Source organism: Pelodiscus sinensis, chromosome 19 (assembly GCF_052426305.1).
Source record: "Pelodiscus sinensis isolate ZL-2025 chromosome 19, ASM5242630v1, whole genome shotgun sequence".
Lineage (NCBI taxonomy): Eukaryota > Metazoa > Chordata > Testudines > Trionychidae > Pelodiscus > Pelodiscus sinensis.
The window spans coordinates 24,815,443-24,828,012 of NC_143070.1; the positions used below are offsets into that span (position 1 = coordinate 24,815,443).

The 12,570-nt window shown below is 56.3% G+C and overlaps 1 protein-coding gene across 2 annotated transcripts; it reads left to right on the top strand.

The window, feature by feature from the left end:
- The first annotated feature begins 2,291 nt into the window (after positions 1 to 2,291).
- Positions 2,292 to 12,019, top strand: LOC149522352 (uncharacterized). 2 transcript variants are annotated; one of them, XM_089771074.1, is made up of 6 exons: positions 2,292 to 2,467; positions 5,037 to 5,093; positions 5,804 to 5,930; positions 6,968 to 7,081; positions 10,188 to 10,301; positions 10,579 to 12,019. In XM_089771074.1, exons 2-6 carry the CDS (start codon positions 5,037 to 5,039, stop codon positions 11,748 to 11,750), a joined length of 1,584 nt encoding a protein of 527 aa, XP_089627200.1. In that variant the 5' UTR covers positions 2,292 to 2,467; the 3' UTR covers positions 11,751 to 12,019. The 2 variants fall into 2 exon arrangements, with proteins under 2 accessions (XP_089627200.1, XP_089627199.1); XM_089771073.1 differs by lacking the exon at positions 2,292 to 2,467 and adding an exon at positions 2,758 to 3,116.
- The last annotated feature ends 551 nt before the right edge of the window (positions 12,020 to 12,570 follow it).

Below are 12,570 nucleotides of genomic sequence, written 5' to 3' on the forward strand. Positions count from 1 at the left end.
CAAATGGGAAGACAGAAGGTGGGTGAGGTGGAAAATAGGGGGAAGGGGTGAGAGAGGAAGATGCTTGTTGGGAGGGGCAGGTCAGGAGGAGAAGGCGGCACCAAGGGAGGGGTGGAGGAGAGACAAATGCCAGAGGGGCAAGTGGAGACAAGGAGGAAAAGGGCAGGAGGGGAGGTGTCAGTGGGAGGAGGGACAGAGTGATGCTGGGAGAGGAGGGAGGAAGGGCATTGGGGGCTAGAGGGGTAGGGGGAGGTGCTGGGAAAAGGCTTGAAAGAAGGGAGGCATGAGAAAGGTGGAGATGGAGCAAGTCATGTGTGAGGGTACACGGGCTACATCTACACTGGCATGATTTTCCGAAAATGTTTTTAACGGAAAACTTTTCCGTTAAAAGCATTTTCAGTAAAGCGCATCTAGATTGGCAGGATGCTTTTCCGCAAAAGCACTTTTTGCGGAAAAGCATCCATGGCCAATCTAGATGCGGTTTTCCGCAAAAAAGCCCAGCAATCAGGGCTTTTTTGCGGAAAACAGTACTGTGCTGTCTACACTGGCCCTTTTGCACAAGACTTTCGGAAAAAGACTTTTGACTGAACGGGAGCAACATAGTATTTCCGGAAAAGTGGAATTTTTCCAGAAATTCAAGCGGCCAGTGTAGACAGCTGGCAAGTTTTTCCGCAAAAGCAGATGATTTTTGGAAAAACTTGCCAGTCTAGACACAGCCGGGGCATATAGGGAACGGGGGCAAAGAGTGGTGAGGGATGAGCATCAAGGAAAAAGAGGGCAAATGGGGTGGGGGCAATGAGGGAAGGGGGAGGCACCGGGAAGGTGCAGGGCTGAGGGAAGGTGCAGGTGCCAAGGGATTCTGGGGGTGAACCAGAAGGGGAGACACCTGCAGGGGAGGGACCAGCACCAGAGGAGAGAGGCGAAGGAGGTGTTAGATGAGGGGATAAGAAGGGGTAGCTCACATGATCAGAGTGGGGCTACTGGAGGAGTGGACGGGGGGGGAGAGAGAAGGGCTGGTGGAGGGGGGCAGGTCACAGGAGGGCTGAGGGCAGTGAGAAGGGCAGGAGTCAGGACAGCAGAGGAGGGTGAGGAGTTGGGGGGCAGCAGGCACCAGGGGAGCTGATGGAGCAAGGGGAGGAGACATGGCAGCAGAGGGAAAAGGTAAAGGTTTCTAAGATATTTATTAATAAGTTGGGTGCCACAGTGGCACATCCAAACAAGCCCCATGAACTCCGTACTGGTGCACAACACAAAATTCATTCTGCTCATGGGAGGAAACTCTTAGAGGGGACACTTCCCCCAGCCTCTCTGCCCCCTGAGTTAATGTCACTCACATTGGGTTAATGCAATCCCAGGACAGTTGCATGAGGGGGGTTTGGTGGGAGGATGGTGGGATCCTGCAACGTTTTACCTGATGGGAAAAGTCCTTTGGGGGGGGGGGGGGGCAGGGTGTCACATGACACCTTTTACTTTTGGTCATGTGTCCATCTTGCCCAGAGAGTGTTGCCTCTAGAGGCCTGGCTAAGGGGGGGGGGGGCTAACGGAGGAGGAGTCAGGGGGCGTGGCTAACGGGGGTCAAAGTACATTTAAAAAAGTTTGAGTGCACCCAAATGCAACGTGCTGCAGCCCGCGGGGGAGCAGCAGGGCTGGGCCCTACAGAGGGGCCTGCAGCACGAGAAGGGGGGTCAAAGCCCCGCCCCCAGCCCAGCTGTGCCCCTCCCCCAACTCCCCCGCCTGGCCACGCCCCCAGCCCGCGTGAAACAAAGAAAGAAACAGCCCCGCCCCCCGGCCACGCAGAGCCCCGCCCCCAGGGCCTGAGGCAGCAGCCGCCCCTCGCAGACAGAGAACCCCCGTTAACCACCCGGCCCCGCTCCCCAGAAGCCGCAGTGGGTGGGCGGGGCCTGAGCAGGGCGGGGAAGCGCGTTCGGAATGGAGGGGCCCGATGAGACCGCGCATGCGCGGAAAGTCAGGGGCTCCCCGGCCAGACGTTGATTCCGGCGCTGGAAGCGGGGCCGACCCGCGGGGGGCGGGGCCGGAGCGAGCACACTTGGCGCGTTAGACACGGGGCGTTTCTGTGCAAAACGCCCCTCGTCACCCGGGGGCGGGGCCGTGTCACTCCCCAGCGCTCCGCCCCCCGCGCAGCCACGTGTCCCGCGCGGGGGGGGCGCTGCAGGGCGCTGGCTCCAGCTCCTCTCAGTTGGTTCCGGACTGTAGGAGCCTCCCCCCCCCCCCCCGTGATTCTCCGCCGCCTGTTGCCGCTGGGGGCTGGGATCGCACCTGCCCCCCCCCCGCTGCTTCTCCTGTTCCCGCCCCGCAGCCCCTGGGCCGCGCGCTGGGAGCCGGGACATTCCCCCCCCGGTGCGGCCCCAAGTCACTGGCACCTCCCGGCTGAAAGCAAACCCGGCGCCTGCGGCCAGTCCTATGGCACCGGCACCAGCGAGTTACCGGCCCGGGGAAGGGAGAAGAGGTTTGAAAGAGAAAATATTTCTCACCCCCCCCCCCCCGCACCCGGGTGTTTTGTTACTTTTGCAGCCCCGGGGCCTGTTTTCCGGTCGCTCTTCACGGATCTTTTCACGTGGCTCTTGGTTTAAAGCCCCGATCACAATTTTCCTTCTGCTTCTTCTCGTCTCTCTAGTCCCCCCCCCGCTCCGGTCCCTGCCTCCCCGGGCTGCAGCCCCAGGAGACTGACGCGGTGACTCCCGAGGCTGCCCCAGGGACGGGTTGTGTGAAAGACCCGCAGCGCGGGGCAGGCCTGGCGGGGAGCCGGGCGGGGCAGCCAGGCTGTGGCCGGGGGAGCCCCGGGCCCCCAGACACCCCGGAAGGGTCACTCCCCACAGTCTCTCGGGAGCTGCCCGGGGCCCTGGGATCGTGGGGCCCGCCCAGGAGGCGGCTCCCGGGCCCGGCGCTGGCTCTGGGACCCGGGGCACAAGCCCGCCCCAGGGTGGGGGGGTCACTCCCGAGTGGAGCCCAGCGGGGCACGACCGGCCACGTGGCTCCAGGCCGGGGCTGGCGCTGTAACCCCGCAGCAGGCCCGGCTCGCCCGGCAGGGCCAGGAGCTGCCCCAGAGAGGCCTGGGCGGGGGGGAAGCTGCGGGCCGGGGACCCGACATCCAGCGGGTGAGAAAAACGCTTCCCCGGGATCCGGCCTGGGTGGGGGAGTCACGTTGTGCGGGGCCCTGGGACTCGGGGGGGCGTTTCCCCGCCTGCTGCAGCCGCCGCCTGGCCCTGCCTGCGGGTCCCTTGCCCGGCCGGGGGCTGCGACTCGCACCGCTGGGAAGCCGGAGCCGGGTCGGAGGCGGAGCTGGGGACGCTCCCGGGGCCGAGGGGCAGCGCAGGGATCTGGCTGCGGGCTCTGGGGGTGCCCGGGGGCAGCGGTGGCTTCTCTCTGCCCGCCAGAGCAGGGCTTGGGGGGGCGGGGGATTAGCCCGGGCCATGGGGGTTGGTCGGTATCTGGGGTTGTGCCCGGCGGGGGCGCGAACTCACCGTTCTGGGGGTGGCGGAGCGAGAGCAAACACCAGCAGCCAGGCATCCCACGTGCACCGCGGGCGCTAGGACCCAAGGGGCGGTGGGCGGGACTCGGAGTGGGGCGTCCCTCCCTCCTTGCAGCCCCCCCGCGCAAGTCTGGTGCTAGGTTGGTTAAAAATCCTGGTTCTCTGGGCCTGGTTCAGTTCTGACCGCTCCAGCTGGGCCAATGGAGTTCGCATCTGCTGAGCTGCCCCTGGGGATTGTGGGGGCAGCCTGGGGGGCTCAGGCATGTGGGGGGAGGTCTCTGATTACTGCACAGGCAGAGGAGGCTGGTGTCTGCCTCTGCTCTGGGTACAGAGCCCTAGAGCTGGCTGAGTTTCCTGGGTCAGATGCTGCTGCCTCTGACATCCTGCTCTGGGAGCCCAGGTTGAACAGTGGGTCTGTAGCAGGGAGACATTCACTGCGGCCCCTCTGTGCCTGCCCTGGGTGGGGACACTCCCCGGTGCCTGTTACTCACCCCTTGGGGCAGCCCCCGGCTCTGCTGACATCAGCTCCAGGGGATGGGGGGAAAACGGGGGGACTAAGCTCTGGAGGGGCAGGAAAGTGACTCAGCCAAAGCAGCCTCTTCCAGCCTGAGTTTGTGCCCGAGGGGAGGGGGCGTCCCTGTCTGTCTGCGGCTCCTAGACCTGCTGCCTCAGTGATGTAGCCAGGCTCCCACTGGAGAGCAAACGCCCATGGGCACCGGGCAGGCACTAGTGCTCCCAGCAGAAGGGGGAGGGCAGGTGGGAAACTGGGGAGCCCAGAAGGGGCAGCAGATGCAGAAAGTCGGGAGAGAGGTTTCCAGCCCCCAACCTGCTCAGACCCATTCACTGCATCATCCTGGGTAGGTTGACTGTCCTAGGAGTAGGGTGCAGGGAAGAAAAGCCAGTTCCTGCCCCTCCCAGTCCCTGTGGATTGGGAGCTGGGAGTGGAGAGGACACTGACCTCAGGGACAATGTTGGGAATCCTCCGGTTTGGAACTTCTGATCTTCTCTAGCATCTGTCTCCGAGAGACTGTCCCAGGGAGGGTGTGAAAGTGCCTGGTGGGCTCAGCCCCGGGGGAGGGGCCAGGCCTGTGTTGTAACCACACAACTGAGGTTTTCCCAGCATGGTGGAATCTGAAGGAACTGGGGTGTGAAATGGACCAAAGGCCCTTGGGAAACCTCCTCAGTCACAGAACCATACGATGCTAGAACTGGAAGGACCCCAAGAGAGCCTCAAGTCCAGTCCCCTGCCCTCACGACAGGACAAAGCAGCATCTAGACCATCCCTGGGAGGTGTTTGTCTAACCTGCTCTTGAATATCTCCAGAGATGGAGATTCCACAACCTCCCCAGGCAACTTATTCCAGTGTTTCACCACCCTGACAAGAAATGTTTCCTAATGTCCAACCTAAACCTCCCTTGGTGCAGTTTAAGCCCATGGCTTCTTATGCTATCATCAGAGGCCAAGAACAATTCCCCCTCCCCTTCCCTCCCTGTGACACCCCTCTGGACCCGACAGGACCAAGACCCACGTCTACCTTTTGTTCCAGATGATGCCAGCTTGCAGTACACAGGGCAGGGAAATGGCTGTGATGGAGCTGGCTCAGGTAGGGGATTGTGTGTGTGTGGGGAGGGGGGGGCAGGAAATAAACAGGGTGGGGCAGGGTGGGGTAAACCTGCTGGGATTTGCTCAGCCTGATGGTCTGAACAGGCCCATTGGGAGGGGGGTGAACGTTCTCCCATCTCTGAAAGAGGAAACTGCCCGTGGACTGGGAAAACTGACCAGAGTCTCCATTGGTCCATCAGTGGCTACTAGTCAGGCTGGGCAGGGAGGGTGCCCTGAGCCCCTGTTTTCCAGAAGCTGGGAATGGGTAATGGAGTGGATCACTTGGGGTTTGCCTGTTCTGTTCAGTCTCCCTGGGGCACCTGCATTGGCCACTGTGGGCAGACAGGACACTGGGCTAAAGGGACCTTTGGTCTGACCCAGCCTGGCTGTTCCTGTTGCTGTTTCTCACGCTGGAGACAGAGCTCACTGGCCAGAGGCTGCCATGAGCTAAGAAGGGGCTGGGATTCCTGTCCCTGTGGCCTGTGCTGAGCTCTGCTCCCACCTCAGCCTGTGGCAGGCATGTGGGTGACTGAGAAGACCCTGCCCTGCTCCATCTGTTGGGAGACACAAGGAGCTCTCCCCCCTCTCTGGAGCCTCCTGGTCTCTTTGGGCAGGGTGGGGTGGGATTCTGCTCCTCGGGCCCCCTCCATTGTGGCAAGTGGGGATGTGGCTGGAGCAGCAGGTGCTGAGTGGGGCCCCCTGTTGTTCCAGGTTCTGGTGACCTTCGAGGAGGTGGCTGTGTATTTCACCGCGGGGCAGGGGGCACTGCTGAGCCCCGCACAGAGAGCCCTCTATAGGAGCGTCATGCAGGAGAACTATGAGACGGTGGCCTCGCTGGGTAAGGATTCCTGCGCCCTCAGCTAGCAAAGCCCTGGGACCGGCATTTCTGCATCGGGTCAGGTTCTTCCCTGGTCAGTTTGATGGGAGGGGAGTGGGGCCCCAAGCCCTCATGTGAGGGACACTTTCATCCCCGTGCCTCCTTCTGGGGAACAGGAGAGTCAGACACCTAAGGGACAGGCTAATTCAACCCTCATCTCCCCAGCTTCCAGGGGCCAGAAGCGGGGAACCATCCTGCCTATGTTATTTCTCCTTCACGCACTGTTCACCTGCCCCCTTGGGACTGGCTCCATCTGTGGAGGGGTCTGAGTTCCACAGGCTTCGAAACAGGCAGGAGTTTAACCCCCGAGCTGTGTGTGTGTCAGCGAGTCCCCTAGAAATCCACAGATCATTAAAGCTCCTAGTGAGGGCATAACACTGGGCCCTGCCCCCCCCCCCCCACACACACACAGTCAGGTGGCTTATTAGTTCAGAGATACAATGTAGAACAGACTTGTTAGCAGAGAAGCCAGGAGCAGTCAGCACAATCCATCTTGGGGAGGAGGGGCACAGAGCTAAGGGCTCTGCCCCAAGCCAGTGAGACTCACTTCCACCCTGCACAGCTCGTCGCTGGCTGCATCTCAAACCTTTATCCAGCTTCCCAGGGAAAAGGTGTCCGCTGGTCACATCCCCTTCTCAGGCTCAGATTATTGTAAGCCTGGGCTATTGGGAATGTGCTGGTTTGGGCATCCTTCCTCAGTGAGTCACCTCCAAATTCCCATCCCTGTTCAGATAGTGGTTCAGTGCCAAGGGAAACTGAGGCACACACACAGGGTTACTACAGGACAGTAGAAATCACATGCAGCATAACAAAGCAAACAGAGTGAATACAGTCCTGACTTCATCACATCCCCCAGTCCTTTCCTTCCCAGAAGTCTGATGCTCTCAAGTCCTGGTCCCATGTAGGATGAGATTGGGCTCATGGAATGTTCCCTGTGACACACACTCTCTGCTCAGATGCCATGTGTCTTCACCTTGCCTGATTTCACCCCTGGGCAGGATTCTCCATTTCCAAACCTGACCTGATCTCCCAGCTGGAACGAGGGGAAGAGCTGTGGGTCCCAGATCTCCAGCCCTCCAAGGAAATGGGGATCCTGAGAGATACCCGCACAGGTGAGAAGTCAGGGAAACTGACATAAAAACATACCAGAAATGTGGGAAAAATCTGGGACTTGCAAAAATGAGCATTGGCTGAGAGCCCTCACTTCTGCCCCATGTCTCCCTGGTAGGGCTGCAGGTATCATCCTGCCAAATACCTGTCACAGCTCCCCAGACATCCCGTTACGTGTCAGGAGTTTCCTTCCTATGATTCCTTCCCTGGGAGTGTTTGGGTGGGACATGGACCCACACACAATGTCTCAGTCTCACGAATTATTATTATGCTGTGCTTTCTGGCTTAGGGATGTAAAGGGCTAGTCGACTAGCTGATAAGCAAATGCTTATTGGATAGTTGACAGGCTAGTCGACTAGTCGCTTCCCTGACCCCTTTCTGCCTCTATCGCAAAGAGGCAGCAAGGCAGGGAGCGTGAGGGTATTTCAAAGCAACAGTGCCACTTGAAGTTTGGAGCCAGACCCCGGGTTCCGTGCAGCGCTGCACTTTGAAATGCGGCCTGCAGCCCAGAGCCAACTGGGACGTCTCCAGGCTGCACATGTCATTTGAAAGCAGCAGTACTGGGAGGAGCAGGGCTACTCAACATGTAGCCCTTGGGCCACATGCAGCCTATGGACTGTTTTTTTTGAGACCCACAGCACAGCTTGGATTTACGCGGGGCTCAACACATGGCCTGCGTGTGGGATCCTTTCCCTCTCCTGGGAACACTGCACAACTGCAAGTCAATATAATCAGGGCTCGATGATCACGGCGAAAGCCGCTCACCAGCCCTGCATTGTGCATGTGTGCGCCACCGGCGAATGGGGCACCGGGCTGAAATCTACTCACCACGGGCGAGTATATTTAATACTTTGTCGAGCCCTGAATATAATGGTGTTCTGTCGATATGCCTTTTAGTAGTTAATTTTCTGGACTGTCATCCTCATTAAAAGTGCTGTCATATGGTGCAAATCAGGTAACTATTACATTTTATTACTATCAGCAGAACTGACTTAAATAGGGCCTGCATCTTGTGTAGTCTTCCCTTAATCTTTGCATTGATACCTATCAATGTTATAGAAGCTATCTGCATATATTTGAATATATATTTGCACACGTATGCAACCACACTTAAGTTGTGGCCCTCAGCATCTGCGGTGAGTATCATTGTGGCCCCTGGGGCTTCTGCAGTTGAATAGCCCTGATGTGGAGCCTAGGATCAGCTGGGCTTCCCCCTCAGATCCTGGGCTCCGAGCAGCGCTGCTTCTTTGAAATGCCGCAGGGAGCCTGGCCTCAGGTTCCTCATGACGTTTCAAAGTGGCAGCACAATACAGAGCCCCAAGTCAGTGGAGGAGTCCCCAGCTGACCCCAGGCTCCACATGGCGCTTTCACTGTTGAAATGTAGCAAAAGCAAAAACCATAGGGCTGCTGCTCCATTACAAAGGTGGAGGCTCCCTATCGACTCATCAAACAGTCGATGCAAAATGCATGGACTATTCAATTAGTCAATACTTGATATCCTTATTATATTTTTTTCATTCCCCTGTTGGTCCTTTCTCCCCAGCACAGTAGGTGCTAGGACAGTGAGGGAGAACAAGGAGGAGAATCAACAGCAGGAAGGTCCCGGCACCGTATAATAACAGGGAGTATTTTTGGAAGGAGCTGAAGGGGATTTTTCCCAGTATGTAGAACACAGGAAACTCTTGGGAAATTAACTCAGGGAAGAGTGGCAGCTGAAAAACAATTCAGGCAGAAAAGTGGAGGAACCCATTAAATGCAGTCTTATGGGCGGGCTGGCATGTGGGTTTTTGGGGGGTTTTCTTGCTTGACAGTCCCCTCCTCCCTTTTTTTGGTTGACCACTCCCCCCCCCCCCCCCAGCAGCTTAAAAAAGGGTTCCATGGCCAAATAAAATTGGAAACACAGGACTAGACTGTTAATTCTCTAGTCAATGGTAGTTCACAGGCAGGAACGGCAGGTACCTGAGTTCTGGGGCTGGTTGCAGCTGTTGTTAGTGCCTGCAGGCTCTCTTTTGTACTATTGTGCTGAGTCCCTTGAAGGAGGGTACAGTCTGAGTCCTTTGCTGCCTCTGGTAGGTTCTGTGCAGCCCAAAGGGGCACCAAATGGCAGGCCAGACTGGCCACAAGAGGCAGGCTGGGAAACCACACAAAGGCTGCTGCTGGCAGAGTAGAATGAAGGCTGCAGAGGGGGAGCTGAGCTGCAGAAACAACCACAAGCAGCAGAGAAGCAGCCGGGGCCAATCTCCACCCTGGCCAGACAAAGGAACAGCCTGGCACTGCCCTGGCCGGCCGTGGGAGTGACAGCTGTTGTGGGCAGCTGGCAGGGCCCAGACAGGCACAGGCAGTGGCATCAGGAGTGTGGAACATAGGCAGGGCATGAAGCATCCAGCCAAGGGTTCACTTTCCTGCTCAGGCAACTTCCCCTGCCTCCTTCTGGCCAGAGTAGAGCATCTGAGCCAAAGAGCAAGGCAAGCCCAGTCCCCCAGCCAGGAGTTTTGTGGACGGAGCCCTTGGAGAGCTAAAACTCTGCTGCAGAGCTGGCCCACGCTATGGACTGACCGGGCAATAGCCTGGGGCGCCCAATTGTAAGGAGCACCGCGTGGTGCTGCCGAGCTGGGTGGGGGTGGGGCCACACATGCGCCGCGTGCTCAGGGTGCAGGAATGACTTGGGCCGGCTCTGCTTTGCTGGGTACGTTCTCTCCAAGCCCTAGTGACCTGCCATGTGGCAGCTGCAATCTGAGGCCTGCCTGTGGGCCTCAGTATCAGACCTGCCAGCCATCCCTAGAGCTCCCCTTCTGAGCAGTGTGTTCCTGTCCTGCCCTGGGATGGGGGGAGGAATGGAAGGGGCCATGTGGGAAACTAAGTTATATCCTAGAGAGTACAGCTGAGTACTCAGCTCCCTTGGGGAATCAGCTGGGCTGTTCCTGAGGCAGAGGGGATGCACCTTTACTGCAGGTGAGTGTGCCTGGGATCCTGCATCAGCCAGAGCCCAGTCCCTGCAAGGTGGGGAAGGAGCCTATCTGGGTGGGCAACTCAGATCCTGGCTCTGGAAGCAGTAATGGCACAGACCTTAATGAACAAGATCAACTCTTTTAATTGCTTCCCAAACAGGATTTCCATTTTCCAAAGCTCATGTGATCTCCTGGGTGGAACAGGGGGAGGAGCTGTGGATCCCAGATCTCCAAAGCTGTGAGAAAGGAGAGATCATCAGTGACGCCCACACAGGTGAGCAATCAGCTAAACTTACTCAGAAAATAATTTCAGTGTACTCCTAGCAGATGTCATTTTCATCAAGTCCTACTGACCCTTCTGCATGTCTTAAACACCAGTCTGCTGGGTGGGGGAAAGATTATGGTGAAGGAGGGTGAATTCAGCTCATGATTATTAAATCTTTCCAGCCATTCCTTGGGCATGCTCCTCCTTTTCTATTTCTATTTGAGAGTTTCCTTTCCGCTCTGCACAGGGAATGACTCCTGTCTGGATTCTCTCTCTGTCCCAGCAGGTGATGAGACACTGACTGACAATCATGAGGAGAGTCTTGGGCAGGAAGGACCAGAGCAAATGGCTCCATGTGGGATGATGTTGGGAAAATCTGAAGGGCATGTTTCTCAGAGTCCTGAGCAGGGACTCTGTGAGAGCCAGCATAACCCAGAAAAGCAGCAGGGTAACCACCCAGAAGAGGGACAGGGTAAATCCAGCCACAGAAGCAGAGGAGTGAAAACAAACACAGAAACTGTTAATCAGAAAATCCCCCATCAACAGTCACCCTGTGCTTGCAGTGACTGTGCAACTCTTAGTAAATGTGGAAGAGCCCACACAGGAGAGAAGCCCTTCAGTTGCTCTGAGTGTGGAAAATGCTTCAGTCAGAGGTCACACCTTGTTAGACATAGGAGAACCCACACAGGAGAGAAACCCTTTTGCTGTTCTGACTGTGGGAAAAGCTTCAGTCGGAGCTCACATCTTGTTGGACATAGGAGAACCCACACAGGGGAGAAACCTTTCAGTTGCTCTGAGTGTGGAAAATGCTTCAGTCAGAGGTCACACCTTGTTAGACATAGGAGAACCCATACAGGAGAGAAACCCTTCACCTGCTCTGACTGTGGAAAATGCTTCAGTCAGAGCACAGATTATCTTATTCACAGGAGAATCCACACAGGGGAGAAACCTTTCAGTTGCTCTGAGTGTGGAAAATGGTTCAGTCGGAGGTCATGCCTTGTTAGTCATAGGAGAACCCACACAGGAGAGAAACCCTTTAACTGCTCTGACTGCAGGAAAAGCTTCAGTGTGAGTTCAAGCCTTGTTGCACATAGGAGAACCCACACAGGAGAGAAACCCTTCAGCTGCTCTGACTGTTGGAAAAGCTTCAGTACAAAGTCAAATCTTCTTATCCACAAGAGAACCCACACAGGGGAGAAACCTTTCAATTGCTCTGACTGTGGAAAATGCTTCAGTCAGAGGTCAGAATTTGTTAGACATAGGGGAACCCACACAGGGGAGAAACCTTTCAGTTGCTCTGACTGTGGGAAAAGCTTCAGTCAGAGGTCACACCTTGTTAGACATAGGAGACCCACACAGGCTTTCCCTATCCTGCTTGCTGGCAGCCCTGCCTCACACGCTGTATCCCTCATTTCAGTCCCTACTCCAGAGCCGAAAGAGGTCCATAAGATCCACTAACTCCAGAATGCCAGAAAAGGAAATCTAGTCTATTGGAAGTTCTTAACCTCAGTCCTCCCCCCTTTGCTTCCCCTCACCTGATGACGCTGGAGCAGCAGAGGATTGAGGTCTCTCAGTTAGGGCCACATCAGTGAGGATTGGGGGATTGGAGGAGTTTCTTTGTTTCTCACTTGTATGGTCCTCAATGGATTTTTTTTGTGGGTCAGTGACCCCTGACCAAAAAATGGTTCTCCACTCCTGTGTCAAATAAAGAAAACATTGAAACCTTTTGTGTTGGGCATAATGTTTTACTTTATTTAAAAAGAAGTTTGACAAAGTAACGAGAGAATCAAAATGCTTAATCTGTTTGATAATGTAAATTAAACTGATCTCCACAGCTGCAGCATTAGCAAAGTGGCTCAGGTGTAATTATAATTAATAGTGAGTGTCCATTAGCAACTGGTAGTCCAAGGAAAGGTTTGCATCCACCCATGTTATCCACAGGGCATACAGTGGAGAGAGCTCCTCCCCCTCTCCCAGGAGAGTGTCACAGCCCAGAGCAGGAGAGTTAAATCTTTGCACACCCCTTCGGAATGGTTGCTGACCCCTGTTGTACTTTTTCTAAACGACTGGCTGAGCAATCCCTAGGCAGGGCTGTGGTCTGTAGCTCATTGGAAGTAACTTTATTCTGATCAGTCAGGGTGTGAAACTCCTGACTGATGGTGAGTTTCAAAATCAGGACTTCTGGGTCCTGTTCCCAGCATTGTCCCAGACTGGCTGTGTGATGGCAGACAAGGCCCTGTGCCTTTCTCAGTCTTTGTCACTCCCTCTGTCAGTTGGG

Bases quoted from the DNA above. Each gene is read 5' to 3' on its own strand.
- LOC149522352 (XM_089771074.1), top strand. From the start codon at position 5,037: ATGATGCCAGCTTGCAGTACACAGGGCAGGGAAATGGCTGTGATGGAG. The intron at 7,082-10,187 runs GTGAGAAGTCAG...CTTCCCAAACAG, and splicing joins CCTGAGAGATACCCGCACAG to GATTTCCATTTTCCAAAGCT. The intron at 10,302-10,578 runs GTGAGCAATCAG...CTGTCCCAGCAG, and splicing joins CATCAGTGACGCCCACACAG to GTGATGAGACACTGACTGAC.